The sequence below is a fragment of the Halichoerus grypus genome, chromosome 6 (assembly GCF_964656455.1).
Source record: "Halichoerus grypus chromosome 6, mHalGry1.hap1.1, whole genome shotgun sequence".
In the NCBI taxonomy this organism is placed as follows: domain Eukaryota; kingdom Metazoa; phylum Chordata; class Mammalia; order Carnivora; family Phocidae; genus Halichoerus; species Halichoerus grypus.
Window position 1 is genome coordinate 57,920,006 of NC_135717.1, and position 26,593 is coordinate 57,946,598.

General features: G+C 37.5%; 1 protein-coding gene across 1 annotated transcript in view; it reads left to right on the plus strand.

The window, feature by feature from the left end:
• The window catches only part of MALRD1 (MAM and LDL receptor class A domain containing 1), an 806,170-nt gene that overhangs the window by 21,381 nt on the left and 758,196 nt on the right, over window positions 1–26,593 (plus strand). Inside the window, exon 3 of the mRNA XM_078074136.1 lies at window positions 4,086–4,226. Within this exon, the coding sequence (XP_077930262.1) occupies window positions 4,086–4,226 (141 nt within the window). The remainder of the gene's footprint in view (window positions 1–4,085; window positions 4,227–26,593) is intronic.

Sequence of the window (26,593 nt, forward strand, 5' to 3'; positions counted from 1 at the left end):
ATGGTGGTGATGGTTGCATAACAACGTGAATGTATTTAATACCAGAGAACGGTATACTTAAAAATGGTTAAAAGATAAATTTTATGTCATGTGTATTTTGCCACAATTTTTCAGAAAGAGCAGGACTCATCGTTAAGACTACAACTGGGCCTCAAAGATCTTTTAAGAGGAAGAGAGAAATGCATTATTAATATAGGCCCAGGCAATATTGTGAGATGCGGTTTGCTTTTACTATCTTCTGCCTCTCCCTTTCTAGATTTTTTCATAATTCTTATATTTTCTCTGTCTTCTAAGAACTTTATATTGTGACCATCTACCCATACCATACTTAATTCTGAGTTATGCACCAATTTCTTCACCATCACCACTATTTAAAAGTTTATTCTCTTCCTACTCATTTTCTCAAAAGTATGCCCTAAGTTAACCATCACTTGGAGATATAATTTGATATTTGTCTTCCCATGAAGGTGTTAATGATTAAATCTAAGAGGAACTCTTCAGTGAATTTTAAATGAGAGAGTCGGGCACTGTGGAAGACAATTCGGGGGATAATTGGGCCTTCCAAGCAACCTCAGATCACATCATGAAGACACCCTCCCTCTTTGATTATAGTACATCCCACCTTTGGGATCACAAAATTGGAGAAATGAGTTCCACACGTTCCAAAAGCCCAGGAATATGGATTCTACTGATAAGTTCCTGCACACTGCTCCTCATTGTTCCATATCCTGTTGAACTGTGGCCTTACTCAACACAATTTAGTGATGGCTATGGTAGCAGAACGCTCTATGCAGGCAGATTTTAGCATAGCAAATAGTTTCAGATTTGGATGTAGACATGTGGCATATGGAATTAAGAGGCAAATCAGCGACAGTGCAAGAAACATGGTTCAAATGGTTTAAAATATACAACTCTCTGTTGGGGGAAAATAAATGGAAAATTTTCATATGCAAATTTTGAATAATCCAGCAGTTATTAGAAGTTTGTGATTTTTACAAGAAGTACTTGAAAATGTATGCTCATTAGATTCATTTTATAACAAAAAGAACCCCTGTTGAGGTTATTCAGAAGGAAAAAAATGTTCTATTTAGCTATTTTTCTAGTTTTAACACTTCCAGAAATCATTATGATTATCTTTCTGTATTAAAAAGAACAAAACATCGTGAACAGAAGTCAACTAAGTAATTGTAATGCAACGTGATTTCTTGGCATTTAAAAAATGTTTGACACTTATGTGAGAATGTATGTATATTTCATACACATAGTTGCTGAAATATGGTGGTAAAAATAGTTTAGAATATTTTAGAATTACAAATAGATTGTTGTAAAAATTGCTAGGAACTACAGGAAACTTGAAAATCTATTTATGCAGATACATGCATAGCTAATTGAATGACACACACACATATATATACAAATAATTATATATAATTTTGTTCATTTTTTTTTTTTTGTTCAACCAGATTCTCTGGATCACGAGAGGTCCATGAGGTAATAATTGGGATATTCCAGCTATTCTAAATATTTCAAAGGCCTTATGGCAATTGTAAATTTAGCCATGGTATGATTCCCAGACTAATCAAATTTCTTAGCTTTTGGATAGAATGACATCAATTCAGTCTGGAAATACTGGTTCCTTCAGGCTGACTACAACTTCTAACTCTAGGGTTTTTTTTTTTTTTAAGATTTTATTTATTTATTTGACAGAGAGATACACAGCGAGAGAGGGAACACAAGCAGGGGGAGTGGGAGAGGGAGAAGCAGGTTTCCCGCTGAGCAGGGAGCCCGATGCGGGGCTCAATCTCAGGACCCTGGGACCATGACCTGAGCCGAAGGCAGATGCTTAACCATCTGAGCCACCCAGGTGCCCCCTAACTCTAGGTTTTTGATCAAAATAGGAGAGTGAACTAATAATTAGGCCTCAGAACAGAGCTTTACGAGCTCATGTTCTGAAGTCAGAAAGACCTTGGTTCTTTTTTTTTTTTTTAATTTTTTATTGTTATGTTAATCCCCATACATTACATCATTAGTTTTAGATGTAGTGTTCCATGATTCATTGTTTGTGCATAACACCCAGTGCTACGTGCAGAACATGCCCTCTTTAATACCCATCACCAGGCTAACCCATCCTCCCACCCCCATCCCCTCTAGAACCCTCAGTTTGTTTCTGAGAGTCCATCATCTCTCATGGTTCGTCTCCCCCTCCGATTTCTCCCCCTTCATTCTTCCCCTCCTGCTATCTTCTTCTTCTTTTTTTTTTTTTCTTAACATGTATTGCATTATTTGTTTCAGAGGTACAGATCTGAGATTCAACAGTCTTGCACAATTCACAGCACTTACCAGAGCACATACCCTCCCCAGTGTCTATCACCCAGTCACCCCATCCCTCCCACCCCACCCCCACTCCAGCAACCCTCAGTTTGTTTCCTGAGATTAAGAATTCCTCATATCAGTGAGGTCATATGATACATGAGAAAGACCTTGGTTCTAATCTTAGCCCCAGCACTCACTAGCTGGTCTATCTTGGGTGAGTTACTTTATGTCTGTAACACATGGTCTAAACTGCTTCACTTTTTAAAAAAAGGATTTTGTTTATTTATTTATTTATTTGAGAGAGAGAGAGAGAGCATGAGGGGGGAGGGGCAGCGGGAGAAGCAGACTCCCCGTTGAACAGGGAGCTCGACGTGGGGCTCAATCCCAGGACCCCAGGATCATGACCTGAGCTGAAGGCAGACAATTAACTGACTGAACCACCCAGTTGCCCCAGCTTCTTCACTTTTAAAATGGAAAAAAATGCCTGATTCATATGGTTATTGTAAGGAATAAATAAACAACTGCAAGTAGAATGCCTAGCACAGAACAAACTACCTTTATAAATTGTAGCTATTAAGATTCCTGTTATTACAGAATACAGCTGGTCTATGAGATCTTTCAAAATAAGGGATCTAGGAGTAAAATAAATGAAATAGACCATTGGTAATAAAGCGAGTTTACTTGTCATTCAAAAGTGATATTTCTAAATCAGCTTTCAGTACTCATATGTATGATCTCAAGAACATGCATCCGATATATCATTATTAAATAATATTTTGTCCAAAATGTGCTTAAGTAAAAATTATGATTTCGTGACTGGGTTGCCAGATGCTGCCTAAGCATTCACCAGCATATTTACTCCCACAGTGGCTAATGCAACCAGTCAGGGCAAGAACAAACTTGTCAAAGGAGAATCTCCATGGTTGTTAAGAACTATAACCCAGCAGGGGCTATTGTGGTCGAGATAACCTATTTTTTAGAGAGTTGACATTTACAGATGTTGGATAATGAAATAAAGCCCGACCTGGTGGTTATTATGAACAACCAAATGTCCAAATCCTTCAGCTTCTGCCAAACTGCTTGGATCAGTTAAACCTGGGGAAAAGACAAAAAGAGCCAGAAATTGCCTTTGTTGTGATAAAAGCACCAAGAATTCCAAGAACTTGATACTCAACAGGAAGGTGCTATATTTAATTCCAGGGGTGCATCACAGCCACGGATGGTCGATCTTTAGTCAGAAGGTCCTTGGTGATGTGTTTGCCCACACCTGAGATTCTGATATGCCTGGAAGGCTGAAATATCGAGGTGGAGCTGAAGATATAACCTTAATAATAATTCCTCATATTTTATAGTTCTAAGAGTTGTATTTGATATAAATTATGTCATTCGATTCTTATAGCAGTCATTTGAGGGAGAGAGGGCAGGATGTCATTATTCTAATCTTATAAGGGAAGAAAAGGGCTTGCTATGGTTAAATGGTTTAGCTAAAGCACTCCGGTAATAGACAAAACCAGGATTAGGTCCTCTGTCTTCTGACCTCGCGTGGCCTTCTTTCTATTTGACCACACTGGTTTTGTGTGTACTGATTTATTAGAATGTCATCTGCAAAAAAGCTTTGCATTAATAAAGTAGACTTAAAATGTGCAAAATAGTCCTTATGTTAATCTACATTTGCTGTTTGTTGCTAAGCTTTTTTTTTTTCTCTACTCTTGTCTGATTTCTTAAGAAGCCAAATGGGGTTGTGAAAGCTAATTTCTTTATTTTCTCATTAGGCTCCAGTTATGAAAGATGTGATTTTGAAAATGGGCTCTGTAGTATGACACAAGATCAGAGTCTGCAACTTGGTTGGACAAAGAGAAGTGGGATGACTGGTCTCTCACCTCCATTTTATGATCACAACGGTGATATGTCTGGTAAATGCTTTGAATTTCTTTCTTTTTTTCTTGTCAAGTGGTTGATTATCAGTAGAATATTGGCTGATATTTAGATATCAATTATTATAATGTCTAACTCTATGCCTTCTTTAACCATTTTCAGGATGTTTATGATATAAAATATCACAATGGAGTCTCATAGTTGCGTTCCTGGGATCCTGAAGGTCTACCTAGACAATGATTGGGATTTTCTAGCTGTTTTGACTCTTTATGGAAAATGAAAAATTTAACATGATAATGCTACATAGGTTAATTCATCAAATTACTTTGCTTTTGGCTATACTGATTTCAGCTCTAACAACACTTGTTTTCTCAGGCTATCTAGGAGGCTCCGATAGGCTGCTCATTAGCCTCTGAGGTGGCTCTGGAGCCAGACTTTTATTCATTTCTTTATTTGATAACTAATGAACTTAATTCATTCATCATTTTGTACCAGGTGATTAAGATATTTTATTTTATTTTATTATTTTTTTAAAAGATTTTATTTATTTATTTCACAGAGAGAGACATAGCGAGAGAGGGAACACAAGCAGGGGGAATGGGAGAGGGAGAAGCAGGCTTCCCGTGGAGCAGGGAGCCAATGCGGGGCTCAATTCCAGGACCCTGGGATCATGACCTGAGCCGAAGGCAGACGCTTAATGGCTGAGCCACCCAGGCACCCCGTGATTAAGATATTTTAGTGAGCAAAAATCAATTCTATGCCTTCCCTCATTTGTTGGACTTACACATGATATGAAAAGAGGTAGTATATTGCCTGGCATTACTAATTGAAGGCTGGAGATTTTTTATAAAGGTGATGTTTCTCTCATAACAATAAGGAAAAAAAAGTAAAAAGTATAAGACTTTCTTAGATCAGTGTTTATACTAATACTATACTAATACTAAACTTCTCAAATACAAGGAGAAAAATCACTCTAAATAAGTGATGTATAAATGTAATATTTTACGCTGTTCATCTTTATGATTCTCAGGTACAACAAACTGAGGGTTGCTGAAGAGGAGGTGGGTAGGCGGATGGCATAACTGGGTAATGGGCATTAGGGAGGGCACTTGATGTAATGAGCATTGTGTGTTATATGCAACTGATGAATCACTAAATTCTCCCCCTGAAACTAATTATACAGTATGTTAATTAAATGGAGTTTAAAGAATTTAAAGTTTATTTTATTATGTTATGTTAATCACCATCATTAGTTTTAGATGTAGTGTTCCATGATTCATTGTTTGCATATAACACCCAGTGCTCCATGCAGTGTGTGCCCTCTTTAATACCCATCACCAGGCTAACCCATCCCTCTTCCCCCTCCCCTCTAGAGCCCTCAGTTTGTTTCTCAGAGTCCATAGTCTCTCATGGTTCGTCCCCCCCTCCAATTTCCCCCCCTTCATTTTTCCCTTCCTGCTATCTTCTTTTTTTTTTTTTTTTAACATATAATGTATTATTTGTTTCAGAGGTACAAGTCTGTGATTCAACAGTCTTACACAATTCACAGCACTCAACATAGGACATACTCTCCCCAATGTCTATCACCCAGCCACCCCATCCCTCCCACCCCCCACCACTCTAGCGACCCTCAGTTTGTTTCCTGAGATTAAGAATTCCTCATATCAGTGAGATCATATGATACATGTCTTTCTCTGATTGACTTATTTCGCTCAGCATAATACCCTCCAGTTCCATCCACATTGTTGCAAATGGCAAGATTTCATTCCTTTAGATGGCTGCATAATATTCCATTGTATATATATACCACCTCTTCTTTATCCATTCATCTGTCAATGGACATCTTGGCTCTTTCCACAGTTTGGCTATTGTGGACATTGCTGCTATAAACGTCAGGGTGCATGTACCCCTTCGGATCCCTACATTTGTATCTTTGGGGTAAATACCCAGTAGTGCAATTGCTGGGTTATATGGTAGCTCTATTTTCAACTTTTTGAGGAACCTCCATACTGTTTTCCAGAGTGGCTGCACCAGCTTGCATTCCCAGCAACAGTGTAGGAGGGTTCCTCTTTCTCCACATCCCTGCCAACATCTGTCATTTCCTGACTTGTTAATTTTGTGGCTAAGACTTCTAATACTATGTTGAATAGCAGTGGTGATAGTGGACATCCCTGCCATGTTCCTGACCTTAGGAGGAAAGCTCTGTTTTTCCCCATTGAGAATGATATTCGCTGTGGGTTTTTGATAGATGGCTTTTATGATATTGAGGTATGTACCCTCTCTCCCTCTACTCTGAAGACGTTTGATCAAGAAAGGATGCTGTACTTTGTCAAATGTTTTTTCTGCATCTATTGAAGAGGATCATATGGTTCTTGTTTTTTCTTTTATTAATGTATTGTATCACATTGATTGATTTGTGGATGTTGAACCAACCTTGCAGCCCAGGGATAAATCCCACTTGGTCGTGGTGAATAATCCTTTTAATGTACTGTTGGATCCTATTGGCTAGTATTTCGGTGAGAATTTTTGCATCCATGTTCATCAAGGGTATTGGTCTGTAATTGTCCTTTTTGATGGGGTCTTTGGTTTTGGGTTCAAGGTAATGGTGGCCTCATAAAATGAGTTTGGAAGTGTTCCTTCCATTTCTATTTTTTTGGAACAGTTTCAGAAGAATAGGTATTAATTCTTCTTTAAATGTTTGGTAGAATTCCCCTGGGAAGCCATCTGGCCCTGGGCTTTTGTTTTTTGGGAGATTTTTGATGACTGCTTCAATTTCCTTAGTGGTTATAGGTCTGTTCAGGTTTTCTATTTCTTCCTGGTTCAGTTTTGGTAGTTGATACATCTCTAGGAATGCATCCATTTCTTCCAGGTTATCTAATTTGCTGGCATATAGTTGCTCATAATATGTTCTTATAATTGTTTGTATTTCTTTGGTGTTGGTTGTGATCTCTCCTCTTTCATTCATGATTTTATTTATTTGGGTCATCTCTTTTTGATAAGTCTAGCCAGGGGTTTATCAATCTTGTTAATTCTTTCAAAGAACCAGCTCCTAGTTTTGTTGATCTGTTCTACTCTTCTTTTGGTTTCTATTTCATTGATTTCTGCTCTGATCTTTATTATTTCTCTTCTCCTGCTGGGTTTAGGCTTTATTTGCTGTTCTCTCTCCAGCTCCTTTAGGTGTAGGGTTAGGTTGTGTATTTGAGACCTTTCTTGTTTCTTGAGAAAGGCTTGTATTGCTATATACTTTACTCTTAGGACTGCCTTTGCTGCATCCCAAAGATTTTGAACAGTTGTGTTTTCATTTTCATTGGTTTCCATGATTTTTTAAAATTCTTCTTTCCTGGTTGACCCATTCATTCTTTAGTAGGATGCTCTTTAGCCTCCATGTATTTGAGTTCTTTCCGACTTTCCTCTTGTGATTGAGTTCTAGTTTCAAAGCATTGTGGTCTGAAAATATGCAGGGAATGATCCCAGTCTTTTCGCACCGGTTGAGACCTGATTTGTGACCTAGGATGTGATCTATTCTGGAGAATGTTCCATGGGCACTAGAGAAGAATGTGTATTCTGTTGCTTTGGGATGGAATGTTCTGAATGTATCTGTGAAGTCCATTTGCTCCAGTGTGTCATTGAAAGTCTTTACTTCCTTGTTGATCTTTTGCTTAGATGATCTGTCCATTTCAGTGAGGGGGGTGTTAAAGTCCCCCACTATTATTGTATCGTTGTCGATGTGTTTCTTTGCTTTTGTTATTAATTGGCTATATAATTGGCTGCTCCCATATTAGGGGCATAGATATTTACAATTGTTAGATCTTCTTGTTGGATAGACCCTTTAAGTAGGATATAGTGTCCTTCCTCACCTCTCATTATAGTCTTTGGTTTAAAATCTAATTTGTCTGATCTAAGGATTGCCACCCCAGCTTTCTTTTGGTGTCCATTAGCATGGTAAATGGTTTTCCACCCCTTCACTTTCAATCTGGGGGTGTCTTTGGGTCTAAAATGAGTCTCTTGCAGACAGCTTATCGATGGGTCTTTTTTTTTAATCCAATCAGATACCTGGGTGTCTTTTGATTGGGGCATTTAACCCATTTACATTCAGGGTAACTATTGAAAGATAGGAATTTAGTGCCATTGTATTGCCTGTAAGGTGACTGTTACTGTATATTGTCTGTGTTCCTTTCTGGTCTATGTTGCTTTTAGGCTCTCTCTTTGCTTAGAGGACCCCTTTCAATATTTCTTGTAGGGCTGGTTTCATGTTTGCAAATTCCTTTAGTTTTTGTTTGTCCTGGAAGCTTTTTATCTCTCCTTCTATTTTCAATGACAGCCTAGCTGGATATAGTATTCTTGGCTGCATATTTTTCTCATTCAATGCTCTGAAGATATCATGCCAGTCCTTTCTGGCCTGCCAGGTCTCTGTGGATAGGTCTGTTGTCAATCTAATGTTTCTACCATTGTAGGTTACAGATCTCTTCTCCTGAGCTGCTTTCAGGATTTTCTTTTTGTGTCTGAGAGTCATAAGTTTTACTATTAGATTTTGGGGTGTTGACCTCTTTTTATCGATTTCGAGGGGAGTTCTCTGTGCCTCCTGGATTTTGATGCCTGTTTCCTTTCCCAAATTAGGGATGTTTTCTGCTCTAATTTGCTCCAATATACCTTCTGCCCCTCTCTCTCTTTCTTCTTCTTCTGGGATCCCAATTTCTAATATTGTTTCATCTTATGGTATCACTTATCTCTCGAATTCTTCCCTTGTGAATCCAGTAGTTGTTTATATTTCTTTTTCTCAGCTTCTTTATTTTCCATCATTTGGTCTTCTTTATCACTAATTCTCTTTTCTGCCTCATTTATCCTAGCAGTTAGAGTGTCCATTTTTGATTGTACCTCATTAATAGCCTTTTTGATTTTGACTTGGTTAGATTTTAGTTCTTTTATTTCTCCAGAATGGGTTTCTCTAATATCTTCCATGCTTTTTTCAAGCCCAGCTAGTATCTTTAAAATTGCTGTTCTTGAACTCTAGTTCCGACACTTTACTAATGTCCATATTGATTAGGTCGGTGGCTATCGCTATTGTCACGTTCTTTTTGTTGAGGTGATTTTTTCCGTCTTGCCTTTTTGTCCAGAGGAGAATAGATGAATGAGAGAACAAAATGCTAATAGGGTAACAACAACCCCAGAAAAATACACATTAAACAAATCAGAAGAGACCTGAAACTGGGGGAAAAGAAAGGGCAAGAAAGAAAAAAGAAAAAAGAAAGAAAAAGAAAAGATACAAACAAACAAACAAAAAAACCAGAATATGGTTTTTTGGCTGGTGCATAGATCAGTGCCACACACTAGATTTGGGGCGTATTTTGGTCTGTTAGAAGAAAGTGCCTCCCAAAATTTTAAAGAAAGAAAAGCTTATATATGTACAAAAATAAGGGTAAATATGATGAAGGAATGGAATATGACTGTAAAGATGAAAATTATAAAAGATTTTATAAAAGGAATTGATAAGAAATTGGTTGAAAAAAGAAAGAAGAGGATTTAAAAATAAAAGAAAGGGGGGAGAGAATGTGATCAGGGAGGAGACTAGAACAAATCCATACACTAGAGATTTAGGGTATATTTTGATCTGTTAGAAGAAACTGTAATCCAAAATTTTAAAGAGAGAACAACTTATATATATATATACCAAAAATAAGGTTAACTACTATGAAGGGATAGAATATGACTCTAAAAATGAAAAATAAAAAAGATTTTTTAAAAAAGGGATTGATAAGATGTTGGTTGATAAAGGGAAAAAGAAAAATTAAAAAAAAAGAAAAGAAAAAGACAGTTAACAAAAAAAAAAATAACTTTGAAAGACTAAAGAATCATGGGAAAAAAGCCATGGATTCTATGTGCATTATTCCCCTAGCACTGGAGTTCTGCCGTTCTCATTGATCGGTAAACTTGGTCTTGGCAGGCTGTTCTTGCTGATCTTCTGGGGGAGGGGCCTGTTGCCGTGGTTCCCAAATGTCTTTGCCGGAGGCGGAATTGCCCCGCCCTTGCCGGGTCAGGGGCTAAGTAATCTGCTTGGGTTTGCTCTCGGGAGCTTTTGTTCCCTGCAAGCTTTCCGTACAGCTTTGGAGGCCGAGAGTGAAAATGGTGGCCTCCCAATCTCCGCCCCGGAGGAGCCAAGAACTCAGGGCCCCGCTCCTCAGTGAGCCCCCAGAGAAAAGCAGTCAGTCAGTCCCGTCTCCCCGGTCTCCGGCCACACTCCGTGCTCACCCGGCCTGTGACCGCGCGTTTCTATCTCTGGCACCCGACTGGGTGTGGAGTCTCCAAACCCAGCAGATCCCTGTGGTGTGCTCCCACGCCGCTCCTCCAGGGGAGGAAGGGGAGTCTCCCCGGATCTGCCGCTTGTTGGGTCCCTGCTGGAGGAGCAGTGGCCCGACTGTGCCACGGATCACGGTTTATGGCCACCCTGAGCTGAGAGCCCGCGCCTCGGCTCCGTCTCTGCAACCGGCTTCCCTGCTCCGATACCTGGGAGCTCTGCTGCACTCAGGCACCCCCGGTCTTTCTGTGACCCCGAGGGTCCTGAGACCACACTGTCCCGCGAGGGTTCCACCCCCCACTTAGCCACTGGAGCTACATCCCTCAGCGGAGCCGACTTCTAAAAGTTCCGATTTTGTGCTCCTCGGCTCTATCACTTGCCAGTAATGGCTGACGGAGGCCCCCTCCCCCGTGGTCTATCCTTCCGAATATCACCTTGGATTCACTTCTCCGCATGTCCTACCTTCCAGAAAGTGGTCGCTTTTCTGTTCAGAGCGTTGCTGCTATTCATTCTTAGATCTGTTGAGTTTGTAGATGTTCAGAATGGTTTGATCCCTATCTAGCTGAATTCCTGGGACCAGACGAAATTTAGGTCTCCTACTCCTCCACCATCTTGCTCCTCCCCCGAATTTAAAATTTTTTTAATGGAATTAAAATAAAACTTTATCAAACACCTAAAAAAAAAAAAAGTGATGTTTCTCTCAAATAAATACAACCTAATTTTAAATGGGAGTATTTTCCCTAGAGATAATTTAAAGCAAGTCAATGTTGAGGTATCAGGTGTTAATTGTTTGGAAATGTTTGCATAAAACCTATAGATGTGGATTAGGATCCTGGCTCCATCACTTACTAGATGTGTGATCTTGAGCAATTTACTTTTTTTAAGCCACAGTTTCTCAACTCTGAGAGGGGGAATGATAATACTTAGTTCATAGGTAGTTGATGTAAGAGCTAAATGAGATTTGTGGGTATAACTTCCCATAAAACATCTGACATTCAAGAAAGGTTGATATTTAGTACATTTCTGGATAATTTTGGTGTTCCTAACTCCAGCTCCTAGGTAAGTGAACTGAAGTTTGTTAATTTGCTTGGCTTTGATGGCAAAAATACTTTTTATTTATTTATTTATTTATTAAATTTTATTTTACTATGTTATGTTAGTCACCATACAATAAATCATTAGTTTTTGATGTAGTGATCCATGATTAAAAATACTTTTTAAAAGGAATCTTTGACAATTGTTAAGAATAAGCCAACTTTATCACAAACAAGAGATCAGCTTTTCAAACAGGACCAACAACTTGCTGCAATACAGAAAATTTTTATGATGTGTTCAGTTGTGTCAAATGGTGATGATATTGAATTTGGTTCCCATCTTTTAGTCATTACAATACCTTGCAAAGTTTTTGATTCTATATATATCTCTCTGTTAGAACCTCCCCACTGCTTCTATCTTATACTTAAAGACTTCACAGCATGCATTTACTTATCCTAGGCTTCTTCTTGGGCAGAATACCTGAAATTTTCTCCTTTTGTTGCATGTGGCTCTTTTTCTATGCCTTTTGTGTGCCTCCTCGTCTTCGAGTTAGACAATCAGAATCCTTGTCATTGTGCTTCCTGCTTCCCTCTTTCCTCCCTCCTCCCTCTCTTCCCTCTTTCTTTTCTTTCTTCCTACTTTTTTCTCATTTTGTCATGCTGATTTTTTTGATAGCCAGTCAAGAAATAAAATGGGGGCAATTACATCAAATTTGAGATGTTTTATAGGCCAATACCATTGTAGCTACATCACTTGGTTTGAATTCAGATCTCTGGAGTCAAACTAGATGGGTTTGAACCCTGGCTGTCAACCTGCTGTCTATGTGGTCTCAGTTTCCTCATCTGTAAAGTGGGAATAAGACAAGCCTCATAGGGAGAAGGGGGCAAAATATTGCCTGGCGTAATTATTGAAGGCTGGTGATTTTAATAATAGAAATGCATCTCTTGTAACTACAATTAAATGTTAAAATATGAGTATTTCCCTAGATATAATTTTAAATAAGCCAATGTTCTGCCTTTAGATATTAGCTGTGTGAAAATGTTTATAGAAAAATCATCTGGTTGGAATCTTGTCTCCATTCAAAAATCCTTATTTCATGAGTATTAATAAAATTTTTGATTAACTTACTCTTGAAATAATTTGCTAGTACTCCAACATAATATTTTCCATCATGTAATCAATGCCTGGAGAAGTTTTCAGAGCTAATTTTGAAAATCTATTAGAACATTAAAAACATCACTGTGTCAATATTTGAAGTCTACTAAAGCTTGGAGCAGAGTGATTAAAATATTGATTTTTAAAAAGTATATAGCATTGCATTTAGATGAAAAGGTATCGTTACAAAAATTCAATTATGTCTTTGCAACAATGGTAAAACTTTATATTTTAAAAAATAATGGAATATGAGTTTTTCTTGTAACGCTTATCAGAATATCAAGTTTTAAATAATTCTAGAGTTCAGGGGATATTAACGGAAATACATGAGGATTTTAAAATGTGTAATTCACTATAAATGTAAAATGTATAGGTTATCAGAGATGAAAAATACTTGGGGCACCTGGGTGGCTCAGTTGGTTAAGCGTCTGCCTTTGGGTCAGGTCATGATCCCAGGGTCCTGGGATCAAGCCCCTCATCAGGCTCCCTGCTCAGCGGAGAGCCTGCTTCTCCCTCTCCCTCTGCTGCTCCCCCTGCTTGTTCTCTCTCTCTCTGCCAAATAAGTAAGTAAAAAATCTTTAAGAAATAATAATTTATTTGAAAAGTTAACATTTCCCTCTATATTGCAGATTATTTTTCTTATTTGGGTATTTAAAATCAGGTTTAAATGGAAATATTAGAACTCATGTTATTTTGACCAATTATTAAATTAGATCTAAAATCCATATATTATATTATGACACACACAAACTATTAAACATCATCCAATCTTTTAATTTTATTCTAGAGAGTGTGATGATCTTAGCCTAGGACTGAAGGCCCTTTGCTATTCTCAGTGGCCACACCTGCAATGACCCATTGCTGGGGCATTTCTTCGGTTGTGTGGGATTGCTGGGTAGCACATAATAACTTTGAAAGTTTCATTTACATTGTTCCTTTTTTTTTTTTTTAAGATTTTACTTATTTATTTGAGAGAGAGAGACTGCAGAGAGAGAGAGCATGAGTAGGGGGGAAAAATAGAGGGAGAGGGAGAAGCAGGCTCCCCACTGAGCAGGGAGTCCCATGGGGGCTCGATCCCAGGACCCTGGGATCATGACCTGAGCCGAAGGCAGATGCTTAACCAACTGAGCCACCCAGGCACCCCTCATTTACACTGTGTTTCTTAATTCGTGGCCATAATAACTCTGTTTTGTCTAGTAAGCTATAAGCAGGGTCTGTGTGCCCAGTTATTTTTTATTTGTATAGTTCCCCCCCCAGTTTATTACAATTTTTTCAATCATATGGAAAGCTTCAAAAAATTTTTACTGTGAATAGCCATATACCCACCACTTAAGTTTTACAACCTTAAAACTTTTTGTTTTATGAAATATCTATCCATCTACTGATCCCTTTCCCCATCTATCAATCCATTATATTTTCAATGCATTCCAAAGAAATTGCAGAAATCACTTTACCCCAAGTACGTTAGCATGGTATCATCTAGACGTAGGGGTCAACAAACCATGGCCTGTGATCATTTTCCTGTTTTTGTAAATAAAGTTTTATTGCAACACAGCCCCACCCACTCATTCACAAAGTGCCCATGTCTGCTTTTGTGCTACAGCCTTGGAGTTGTGTCACTGTGACAGAAACCATACGGTCCACCAAGCCTAAACTATTTGGCCTTTTAAGAAAAAGTGCATTTGCCCCTGTTAGAATTCAATATTCATTACAATTATTTTTTTAAATTTTGAGGTAAAATTTACATTACATGAAAACACCAATCGTAAGTGTACTATTTGATAAGTTCTGACAAATGCATTCACCTGTGCAACCTGAACACTTAACAAAATGTAGAACATTATTGTCAAGCCAGAAAGTTCACTCATATAACTTCCTAACCAATCCTTGCTCCTACCCTCCACTCCCAAGACCAAGACAATGACCATTTTAATTTCTTCCCTCATGGATTTGTCTTTCCTGTTCGAGAACTTCATGTACATGAACCCATACAGTGTATACACTTTGTGCAAGGCTTTGTTCACTTAGCATAATGCTTCAGATTCATCCATGTTGTAGCATGTATCATGAGTTCTTCCCTTTTTATTACTGAATAGTGTGCAATTGTATGAGATTATCCATCCATTCTCCTATTGTTGGACACCTCTGTTTTTTTTCCTGTTATGGAATGTCATGCTATAAACATTCGTATAGAAATAAGTCTTTGTGTCCTGATGTTTTTAATTCTCTTGGGTAAATATCTAGAAGTGAGATGCTGTGTCAGTGAATGTTCAGTTTTATGAGAACTGCAAGGGCTTTTTCTAAGATGTTTATAATTTGTTTTGTCTAAGTGGATGGTTAACTTGCTTAGACTCAAATTGAAACCTCTGTTTTGTTTGTTGTCGTCAGAAGTTCAAATATCAATTCAGTTCTTTTAACCTTTACTAGATGTGCTCCCTGCCTACACATGCATGTTTTAATTTTAGCCCGGGATTTGAGTAGTTTATTCACGAAACATAAGCCAACTCTTCTTCTGGCTCTCTTCTTTCTAGAATCCTTCCCTTTATTTATGGTGGACCTGGCTGGCCTAGTTTCCTTTCTTTGATTCTGCCAGCCAAGGAGACAGCAGCTTTTCTATCAGAATTTTAGTCACACGCACCAGCTACAACCACAGCCTAACCTCAGGCCAAAGTCTGAAGGAATCTAACATGTTCTGATCCCTTTCTCCAAGTTTCTGTTCTCATAAAAATATGCCTCTTTGGTTTATCTTTTCTTGAGGTCTTAACTTCTGGGTTTTTTTTTTTTTTTGTATAAGTATTATATTTATCACTGGACATTCTCATATCAGCATGCCCGTAAACTGCTCCATGCTGCCCTTTGTGATGGGCACTGGGAACCATAATGCATTTCTAAATACTTGGCAGGTGCATGATTTAGACATTGAGTTGTATTATTTTACTAATAATAAACAGCGAAAGACAAAAACTGGAAAAAAAAATCTTACACTCACTGTCTAGATCAAGTTTTTGCAGCCTTTATAGTCTTAATATCTGTTTATTTTTATATCAGTGAAAAATTAATGTTCATTTATTCTTTTATATATTTATTATTTCAAAAAATTCTTATTGAGCATTTACATTGCTCCACATATTATCCTAGGATCTGCAAATATAAGGGTGAAGAAGAACAAAGTTCTTGTCCCCAGGGAACTCACCATCTAGTGATGGAGACATAAACCTTATACCTTTTCTATTCCAGGAATCTGCATATTTTTTTCCTTCAAGGACCAGAGTATAAATAGTTTTGGCTTTTTAGATCATATAGTTTATGTCCCTACTACTCAACCCTGCCATTATGCTGTGGAAGTAGCCATAGACAATACATAAAGATTGAGCATGACTGTGTTACAATAAAACTATTTTTTTATTGATGGACTCTGGAATTTATAATTCATATAATTTTAACATGTCAGCAAATATTATTCTTTTGAACTTTTTCAACCATTTACACATGTAAAAACCCTTAGCTCTCAGGCCATTCAAAATCATGTGGCAGGTGGGATTTGTCTATGAGCCATAGTTTTCAGTCTCAAGTCTGTTCAATAAACATTAATTGAGCATTTTTGCTTCTAACAATATGCACTGTTGGAGATATGTGAGTAAACCAAATTCCTCCTCCAAGAACTAACAGATAAATTATCTTGATTTTAGTGGTTAGTGGTCACTTTTGTAGCAAACATAGGTCAGGTGTACCTTGATGTATACTCTGATTTTGTGTAAGAATCAGCTTTATTATGCTGTTATTTCAACATTCATCTGAATTTTCAATGAAGGAGGAGATTTTATAATAGTAGGTCAGCCTGTACCTTACAATAAAAATACAAACAAGATTTGTATTTGTGAAATGAAATTCACCGTATTGTTCCAGCTGTGCCATTTTCAATATTGTAGTAACACTATTTTAAAAGTAAAAAAATAATTAAATGTGAAAATTTTCTTTTTTTGTTTGTTCTTTTATTTTTTTAAATTTTATTTTATTATGTTAGTCACCATACAGTACATCATTAGTTTTTGATGTAGTGATCCACGATTCATTGTTTTTGTATAACACCCAGTGCTCCATGCAGTACGTGCCTCCTTAATACCCATCACAGGGCTAACCCGTCCTCCCACCTCTCCTCCCCTCTAAAACCCTCAGTTTGTTTCTCGGAGTCCATAGTCTCTCATGGTTCAACTCCCCCTCCGATTTCCCTCCCTTCATTTTACCCTTCCTTCTCCTAATATCCTCCATGCTATTCCTTATGTTCCACAAATAAGTGAAACCATATGATAATTGACTTTCTCTGCTTGACTTATTTCACTTAGCATAATCTCCTCCAGTCCTATCCATGTTGGTGTAAAAGTTGGGTATTCATCCTTTCTGATGGCTGAATAATATTCCATTGTATATATGGACCACATTTTCTTTATCCATTCTTCTGTTGAAGGACATCTCGGCTCTTTCCACAGTTTGGCTATTGCGGACATTGCTGCTATGAACATTGGGGTTCATATGGACCTTATTTTCACTACATTTGTGTCTTTGGGGTAAATACCCAGTAGTGCAATTACTGGGTCATAGGGTAGCTCTATTTTTAATTTTTGAGGAACCTTCACACTGTTTTCCAAAGTGGCTGTAGCAACTTGCATTCCCACCAACAGTGTAAGAGGGTTCCCCTTTCTCCACAACCTCTCCAACATTTGTTGTTTCTTGCCTTGTCAATTTTTGCCATTCTAACTGGTGTAAGGTGGTATCTCAATGTGATTTTGATTTGAATTTCCCTGATGGCTAATGATGATGAGCATTTTTTCATATGTCTGTTAGCCATTTGTATGTCTTCTTTGGAGAAGTGTTCATGTCTTCTGCCCATTTTTTGACTTGATTATTTGTTTTTTGGGTGTTGAGTTTGAGAAGTTCTTTATAGATCTTGGAAATCAGTGCTTTGTCTGTAGTGTCATTTGCAAATATCTTCTCCCATTTTGTGGGTTGCCTCTTTGTTTTGTTGACTGTTTCCTTTGCTGTGCAGAAGTTTTTTATCTTGATGAAGTCCCAAAAGTTCATTTTTGCTTTTGTTTCACTAGCCTTTGGAGATGTATCTTGAGAGAATTTGCTGTGGCCGATGTCAAAGAGGTTACTGCCTATGTTCTCCTGTAGGATTTTGATGGATTCCTGTCTCACATTGAGGTCTCTCATGCATTTTGAGTTTATCTTTGTGTATGGTGTTAAAGAATGGTCGACTTTCATTCTTCTGTATATAGCTGTCCAATTTTCCCAGCACCATTTATTGAAGAGACTGTCTTTTTTCCATTGCATATTTTTTTCCAGCTTTGTCGAAGATTATTTGACCATAGAGTTGAGGGTCCATATCCGGGCTCTGTATTCTGTTCCATTGGTCTATATGTCTGTTTTTGTGCCAGTACCATGCTGTCTTGGTGGTCACTGCTTTGTAATATAGCTTGAAATCAGGCAACATGATGCCCCCAGCTTTGTTTTTCTTTTTCAACATTTCCTTGGCAATTCGGGGTCTTTTCTGATTCCATACAAATTTTAGGATTGTTTGTTCCAGCCCTTTGAAAAATGTCTTTGGAATTTTGATCGGGATGGCGTTGAAGGTATAGATTGCTCTGCGAAGCATAGACATTTTAACAATGCTTATTCTTCCGATCCATGAGCATGGAATGTTTTTCCATCTTTTTTATGTCTTCTTCAATTTCTTTCATGAGTGTTCTGTAGTTCCTAGAGTATAGATCCTTTACCTCTTTGGTTAGGTTTATTCTGAGGTATCTTATGGAAAAATTTCTTTTATATATTTAGGTGCATGTATTTATATATGGTGGTGACAATTGTGAATTTCAATTCAAAAGCTTTTATTAACCCCAGTGTGTGTAAGGCATCATGATACATGCTATGAATATTATAAAGACTGTTATGATATATGCTGCATATATGATATGATCTCTTTGAAAAACACCCTTGACAATAACACAATGAATTATAATATGGGGGAAATTTTTTAAAGTGCTGTGATGTTAGTCTGAGCATACTGCTCTGTGGATATAGGCAAATTCTGACACCAGAGAGAAGCACACTGCAAGTGGAAACTGATGTCATCACTTTAAGACAAGACTTGAGAAAGGACTTGAAAGATGAGTGGTATTTCAATGGACAGGGAAGTGAGAGACATGATATTTGAGATTGAAAGAACCACCTAAGGACCATGTAGAGATACTTGGTGTGTTCAGGCAGTGATATAGCAGTCTGCTCTGAGGATGCTGTCTTTGGAAATGAAGATTAGGCCAAATGTGTATCTGGGAATGTCAAGAGTTATGTCACCAAAGGTTACTGATTTTGTTCATCAGGACCATTACATTCTCTCTTTTCCCTCCTCTATCCAACTTCTCCGCACTTGACAATCCTATTTCTGCTGCTGTCCAACCAGGCAGAAATGAGAGATGCTGATGGATGTATGGCAGTGGCCGAGGTGTTGTACAAAAAATTTCAAAGGCATACATATTTGGTACTTAATGATTCATTCTGCCTCAAGTAGTATTTTGCAGAGAGCTTTATTTCTTCCACAAATTCTTTGATTGTCAAGATAATAATATCAAGGTCCTTGATGTGTGCCTGCATGTTGTGTGCATTTTAAATTAGTGAGCTACATGAAGTTTTCATAATTCCTGAACAGAATTGATGCCTATTTCTTATTAGATAATACAATATCTGTTGATTTTCCCATTTCTTTTATTTTAAATTCAGAGTAATAACATCAGTCAGGGAATCATAGTTGACAACTTAGATGATTATTTGACTTAACTGATATGACACCAACGAAATTTTTCCATATAACAGAAGTAGTCAAGCTGTCAAATATTTTAAAGTAAATATTATTATTCCATGGATTTGAGCTAAATAATAATACATTCTATAATTTCTCTGTAGAAATACAGAAATTTTTCATATATGTCATTTGTTTTTCTTTTGTCAGGAATTTTATTCTTCACAGGCAGATGGCTTGTTTATTTGTGAAATTTGTATGGGTATATATTCTTCCAATTAATTCAGCTACAAGTGAAAAAAATCGATACTCAACAGAAATACATAAAATCAAATAATAGTGTATTAAAATAAATATAATACAAATTTCAAAGAATATATCTTTTTTTGTTTGTTTTATTTAAGAATATATCTTTGGAACCACGGCCAAATAGCCAGTAGACTGAGATTCTCCCAAATGAAAGCGGGCAGGGAATTTTACCAATTAAATAGTTGGAAAGGACCCAGTGGATTTCATTTCTTTGCAAATGAAGTCTGGCAACCTGATGAGTAGATACATTGATTTAGTGTGTGCTACAACTGAATTAGTCATGGAAGAATTACAAGGACGCAACTAGTTTAAGCTTCATAGACTGGTCAACACCTTAAAATGTATAAAGTGGAACAAGAGAACCAAACTAATGCCTACCTAATTGTGGTAGGCAGAATTATGAAAGTGTACCCCGCCAAGTGTCCTACCCCTGGTTATTCAATCAAAACAATTCTGGGTACTTTTGTGAAGGGACTTTATAGATGTACTGTGGTTGCTAATCAGTTGACCTTAAAATAAATTTAACCTGGATTGTTGAAGTGAGCCCAGTGTAATCACATGGTTCCTTAGGACCCTCTATATACAAGATCATGTCATTTGCAAATAGAGATAGTTTTACTTTCATTTTTACTTTCTGTTTCCATTCTGGATGCCTTTTATTTCTTTTCCTTATCAAATTATCTGGCTAGAAACTCCAGTGCCATTTTGAATAGAAGTGGTAATAACAGATATCCTTATTTCATTCCTATTAGGGGGAACATTTTCTTTTTATTTATTTATTTATTTATTTATTTTATTATGTTATGTTGATCACCATACATTACATCATTAGTTTTTGATGTACTGTTCCATGATTCATTGTTTGCGTATAATACCAAGTGCTCCATGCAGTATGTGCCCTCTTTAATACCCTCACTAGGCTAACACAGCCCCCCACCCCCCTCCCCCTAGAACCCTCAGTTTGTTTCTCAGAGTCCATAGTCTCTCATGGTTCATCTCCCCCTCCAATTTCCCCCCCTTCGTTTTTCCCTTCCTGCTATCTTCTTCTTCTTCTTTTTTTTTTTAACATATAATGTGTTATTTGTTTCAGAGGTACAAGTCTGTGATTCAACAGTCTTACACAATTCACAGCACTCACCATAGCACATACCCTCCATAGTGTCTATCACCCAGCCACCCCATCCCTCCCAACCCCCACCACTCCAGCAACCTTCAGTTTGTTTCCTGAGATTAAGAATTCCTCGTATCAGTGAGATCGTATGATACATGTCTTTCTCTGATTGACTTATTTCACTCAGCATAATACCCTCCAATTCCACACACGTCGTTGCAAATGGCAAGATTTCATTCCTTTTGATGGCTGCATAATATTCCATTGTATGTATATACCACCTCTTCTTTATCCATTCATCTGTCAATGGACGTCTTGGCTCTTTCCACAGTTTGGCTATTGTGGACATTGCTGCTATAAACATTGGGGTGCACATACCCCTTCAGATCCCTACATTTGTATCTTTGGGGTAAATACCCAGTAGTGCAATTGCTGGGTCGTAGGGTAGCTCTATTTTCAACTTTTTGAGGAACCTCCATACTGTTTTTCAAAGTGGCTGCACCAGCATGCATTCCCACCAACAGTGTAGGAGGGTTCCCCTTTCTCTGCATCCCTGCCAACATCTGTCATTTCCTGACTTGTTAATTTTAGCCATTCTGACTGGTGTGAGGTAGCATTTCATTGAGGTTTTAATTTGGATTTCTCTGATGCTGAGTGATGTTGAGCACTTTTTCATGTGTCTGTTGTCCATTTGGATGTCTTCTTTGGAAAAATGTCTGTTCATGTCTTCTGCCCATTTCTTGATTGGATTCTTTGTTCTTTAGGTGTTGAGTTTGATAAGTTCTTTATAGATTTTGGATACTAGCCCTTTATCTGATATGTCATTTGCAAATATCTTCTCCCATTCTGTCGGTTGTCTTTTGATTTTGTTGACTGTTTCTTTTTTTTTTTTTTAATTTTTTATTTATTTTTATTTTTATTTATATGACAGAGAGAGAGATAGCGAGAGAGGGAACACAAGCCAGGGAGTGGGGGAGGGAGAAGCAGACTTCCTGCCGAGCAGGGAGCCCGATGCGGGACTCGATCCCAGGACCCTGGGATCATGACCTGAGCTGAAGGCAGCCGCTTAACCAACTGAGCCACCCAGGTGCCCCTGTTGACTGTTTCTTTTGCTTTGCAGAAGTTTTTATCTTGATGAAGTCCCAATAGTTCATTTTTGCCCTTGCTTCCCTTGCCTTTGACGATGTTTCTAGGAAGAAGTTGCTGTGGCTGAGGTCAAAAAGGTTGCTGCCTGTGTTCTCCTTTAGGATGTTGATGGACTCCTGTCTCACATTGAGGTCTTTCAACCATTTGGAGTCTATTTTTGTGTATGGCTAAGGAAATGGTCCAGTTTCATTCTTCTGAATGTGGTTGTCCAATTTTCTCAACACCATTTGTTGAAGAGACTGTCTTTTTTCCATTGGACATTCTTTCCTGCTTTGTCGAAGATGAGTTGACCATACAGTTGAGGGTCCATTTTTGGGCTCTCTATTCTGTTCCATTGATCGATGTATCTGTTTTTGTGCCAGTACCATACTGTCTTGATGATGACAGCTTTGTAATAGAGCTTCAAGTCCGGAATTGTGATGCCACCAGCTTTGCTTTTCTTTTTCAACATTCCTCTGGCTATTTGGGGTCTTTTCTGGTTCCATACAAGTTTTAGGATTATTTGTTCCATTTCTTTGAAAAAAGTGGATGGTATTTTGATGGGGATTGCATTGAATGTGTAGATTGCTCTAGGTAGCATTGACATCTTCACAATATTTGTTCTTCCAATCCATGAGCATGGAACCTTTTTCCATTTCTTTGTGTCTTCCTCAATTTCTTTCATGAGTATTTTCTAGTTTTCTGAGTACAGATTCTTTGCCTCTTTGGTTAGAATTATTCCTAGGTATCTTATGGTTTTGGGTGCCATTGTAAATGGGATCGACTCCTTAATTTCTCTTTGTTCTGTCTTGTTGTTGGTGTATAGGAATGCCACTGATTTCTGTGCATTGATTTTATATCCTGCCAGTTTACTGAATTGCTGTATGAGTTCTAGCAGTTTTGGGGTGGAGTCTTTTGGGTTTTCCACATAAAGTGTCATATCATCTGCAAAGAGTGAGAGTTTGACTTCTTTGCCGATTTGGATGCCTTTTATTTCTTTTTGTTGTCTGATTGCTGTGGCTAGGACTTCTAATATTATGTTGAATAGCAGTGGTGATAGTGAGATCCCTGCCACATTCCTGACCTTAGGGGGAAAGCTCAGTTTTTCCCCATTGAGAATGATATTTGTTGTGGGTTTTTCATAGATGGCTTTTATGATATTGAGGTATGTACCTTCTATCTCTGTACTCTGAAGAGTTTTGATCAAGAAAGGAAGCTGTAGTTTGTCAGATGTTTTTTCTGCATATATTGAGAGGATCCTGTGGTTCTTGTTCTTTCTTTTATTAATGTATTGTATCCCATTGATTGATTTGCAGATGTTGAACCAACCTTAGAGCCCAGAGATAAAGGGGGAACATTTTCAATCTTTTACCATCAGGTATGATGTTAGGAGAGGGTTTTTTGTGGATGTCATTTGTCAGGTAAGCATGTTCCCTTCTGTGACAAATATGTTGAATGTTTTCATCATGAGAATTTGTCACATGTGTTTTCTGCATCTCTTGAGATGATCATGTGATTTTGGCCTTTACTTGATCAGCATGGCATTTTATAGTGATTGGTTTTCATATGTTGAACTAACTTTGCTTTCCTGAGATAAATTGTACATGGTCATGGTGACTAATCCTTTTTATATCTTGCTTGATGAGACTTTCTTGTGTTTTATTTAGGGTTTTTACATTTATATTAATCAGAGGTATCAATCTATCATCTTCTTATCACATAGTTTGTCTGGTTTTGATATCAAGGTAATAATGGCCTCACAGAATGAGTTGAGAAGTGTTCTCTCCTTTTCAACTTTGTGCAATAGTTTGTGAAGTATTGGTTTTAATTCTTGTTTAAATGTTTTATAGAATTCACTGGTTAATCCTTATGTGACTGAGAATTTCTTTGTGGAAAGCTTTTTGATGACAGATTCATTCTCTTTACTTGTTACAATTTATTCAGATTTTTTATTTCTTCTTGCGTCAGCTTTGGTCCTGAGTCAATGTTTGTGTCTCTCTAGGAATTTGTCATATCATCTACATTATCCAATTTGTTAGCTTGCAATTATTGATAATATTACCCTGTAGTTTTTTGTTTCTATAAGGTTGGTAGTTCTGACCCATTTAGCAAATTGGGTCTTTTTTTTTTTTTTCTATTAGTCAGTTTAGTAAAAGGTTTGTTAATTTTGTTGATCTTTCCAAGAACGAACTTTTGGTTTGTTTATTTTATTTCTATTGTTTGTTTTTTTTAATTTCATTATCTCTGCTCTAATATCAAATTAAAGTTTGGCTGGCTTTCGGTTTAGTCTGCTCTTCTTTTAAGGTTTGTAAGGTGGAAGGTTAGACTGTGATTTAAAAACGTTCTTTTTTTTTTAATTTAGTAATTTACAGCTACAGATTTATTTATAAGCACTGATTTAACTGTGTCCCATACATTTTGATACAGTGTATTTTCATTTTCATCCATCTCAAGTATTTTCTAATTTCTCTTCTGATTTCCCCTTTGACCCGTTGATTATTTATAAAGATTTATTTATTTATTTGAGAGATAACGAGTGGGGTGGGGAGAAGGAAAGAGAGAAGCAGACTCTCCACTGAGCAGGGAGCCCAATGTGGGGCTTGATCCCAGGACCCTGGGATCATGGCCTGAGCCAAAGGCAGATGCTTAACCAACTGAGCCACGCAGGCGCCTGACCCATTGGTTATTTAGGAGTATGTTATTTGATTCCACATACTTGGGAATTTCCCACATCTCTTTCTGCTATTAACTCAAATCACTCCTTTGTGGCTGTAGAACATACTTGTTTAATTCATATCTTGTTAAATATATTGAGATTTGTTTTATGGCCTGAAATATGGTGTACACTGGAGAATATTCTGTGTGCACTGTAGAAACATAGTATTTTGCTGTCATTGAATGGAGTGTTCTGTATGTGTCTGTTAGGTCTAATAGGTGTATTGTGTTGCTTCAGTCTTTTGTTTCCTTACTGATCTTCTGGGTGTTCTATCCGTCTTTGAAAATGGGGTACCAAAGTCTCCAACTATTATTGTTGAAGTGTTTATTTTCACTTTGCTTTTACTAGCTTTTGCTCCATATACTTTAGGGCTCTGTTTTGAGGTGTATATGTTTATAATTATTAGATTTTCTTGATGGGTCGATTCTTTTATCATTATAAATTGTGCTTGTTTGTCTCTAATAACAATTTTTTTGTGTGTGTTAAATCTTTTTTCCCCCGAATTTCCAGCTCTCCTTTTGTTTATTGTTTATATGTTATGGTTTTTATATCCACTTATATTCACCCTTTTGGGGTAGTTGTATTGTTGGATCATACTTTTATACAACATGTCAACCTCAGAGTTTGACTGGAGACTTTAATAAATTTACATATAGCATAACTACTGCTAAGATAGGACTTACACCTGCCACCTGCTGTTTGTTTTCTGTGTGTCTCATGTCTTTCCTGTTACTCTTTTCCTCCATTACTGTTTTCTGTTACATAGATATTTTGTAGTCTATCCTGTTAATTTACTTTTTCACTATATATATTTTTTAAAGATTTTATTTTTTTTAAATTTGTTTGAGAGAGAGAGAGCAAGAGAGAGCACAAGCAAGCTGTAGGGCAGAGAGAGAAGCAGATTCCCTGCTAAGCAGGTAGCCTGATGTGGGGCTTGATCCCAGTACCCTGAGATCATGACCTGAGCTGAAGACAGACGCTTAACCGACTGAGCCACCTAGGCACCCCTTTCACTATGTATTTTTTGAATTACTTTATTAGTGGTTGCCCTAGAAATTATAATTTGGTTAGACTATTTGAGCTCCAACTGTTATATGCTACCTCAGGCAACTATAAAATTAAAATACTTACCTCACATTTCCTCCATTTCCCAAGTTGTAAGTGATTAATAATTAATAATTAATAGGAATGAATGTGAGCAGAAAGAACATAAATCCTATTGCATGTTACAGGGTAACCAGCTGGCTCAAATGTTTGCTGGGAAGGAGGCTTTTTGCACTGGGCAAAGTATTAATGTGGTGAATTTCCAGCCTTGTAAGTGGGATCTTTCGGGAAAATACCGAATATGTCAAATAATGACAATTATTTGGTAATGAGGCTTTGAAAGAGCTGTGTTTTCTGCTCATTGCTGTGGTTGCCACGCTGGCTTGCTACTTTTCAAAGTTGTTATGGAGCTGGAAGTGGGCAATGGGAATAAGGCAAGTTAAAAAACCGTAAGGGGTGCCTGGGGGGCTCAGTTGGTTGAGCATCTGACTCTTGATTTTGGCTCAGGTCTTGATCTCAGGGTCGAGAATTCAAGCCCCCGGTTGGGCTCCATTTTGGGTGTGGAGCCTACTTAAAACAAAACAAAACAAAACAAAACAAAACAAAACAGTGAAAAACCATAAAATTCACTTGCCAGTTTTTTTTTTTTTTTCATTGCCTGTATGGAGGAGTATATTTTCAGAGGTCTTTACATTGGCATTTTTGTTAACATCACCCTCATGTTTATGGTCAAGTTTTATGATCCACTGGAGTGATCCCTCTAGCTCTTCATCACAAAAGCAGGCTTAAATTGATATGGCTGCATTCATTTGTAAGTTGCCAGCA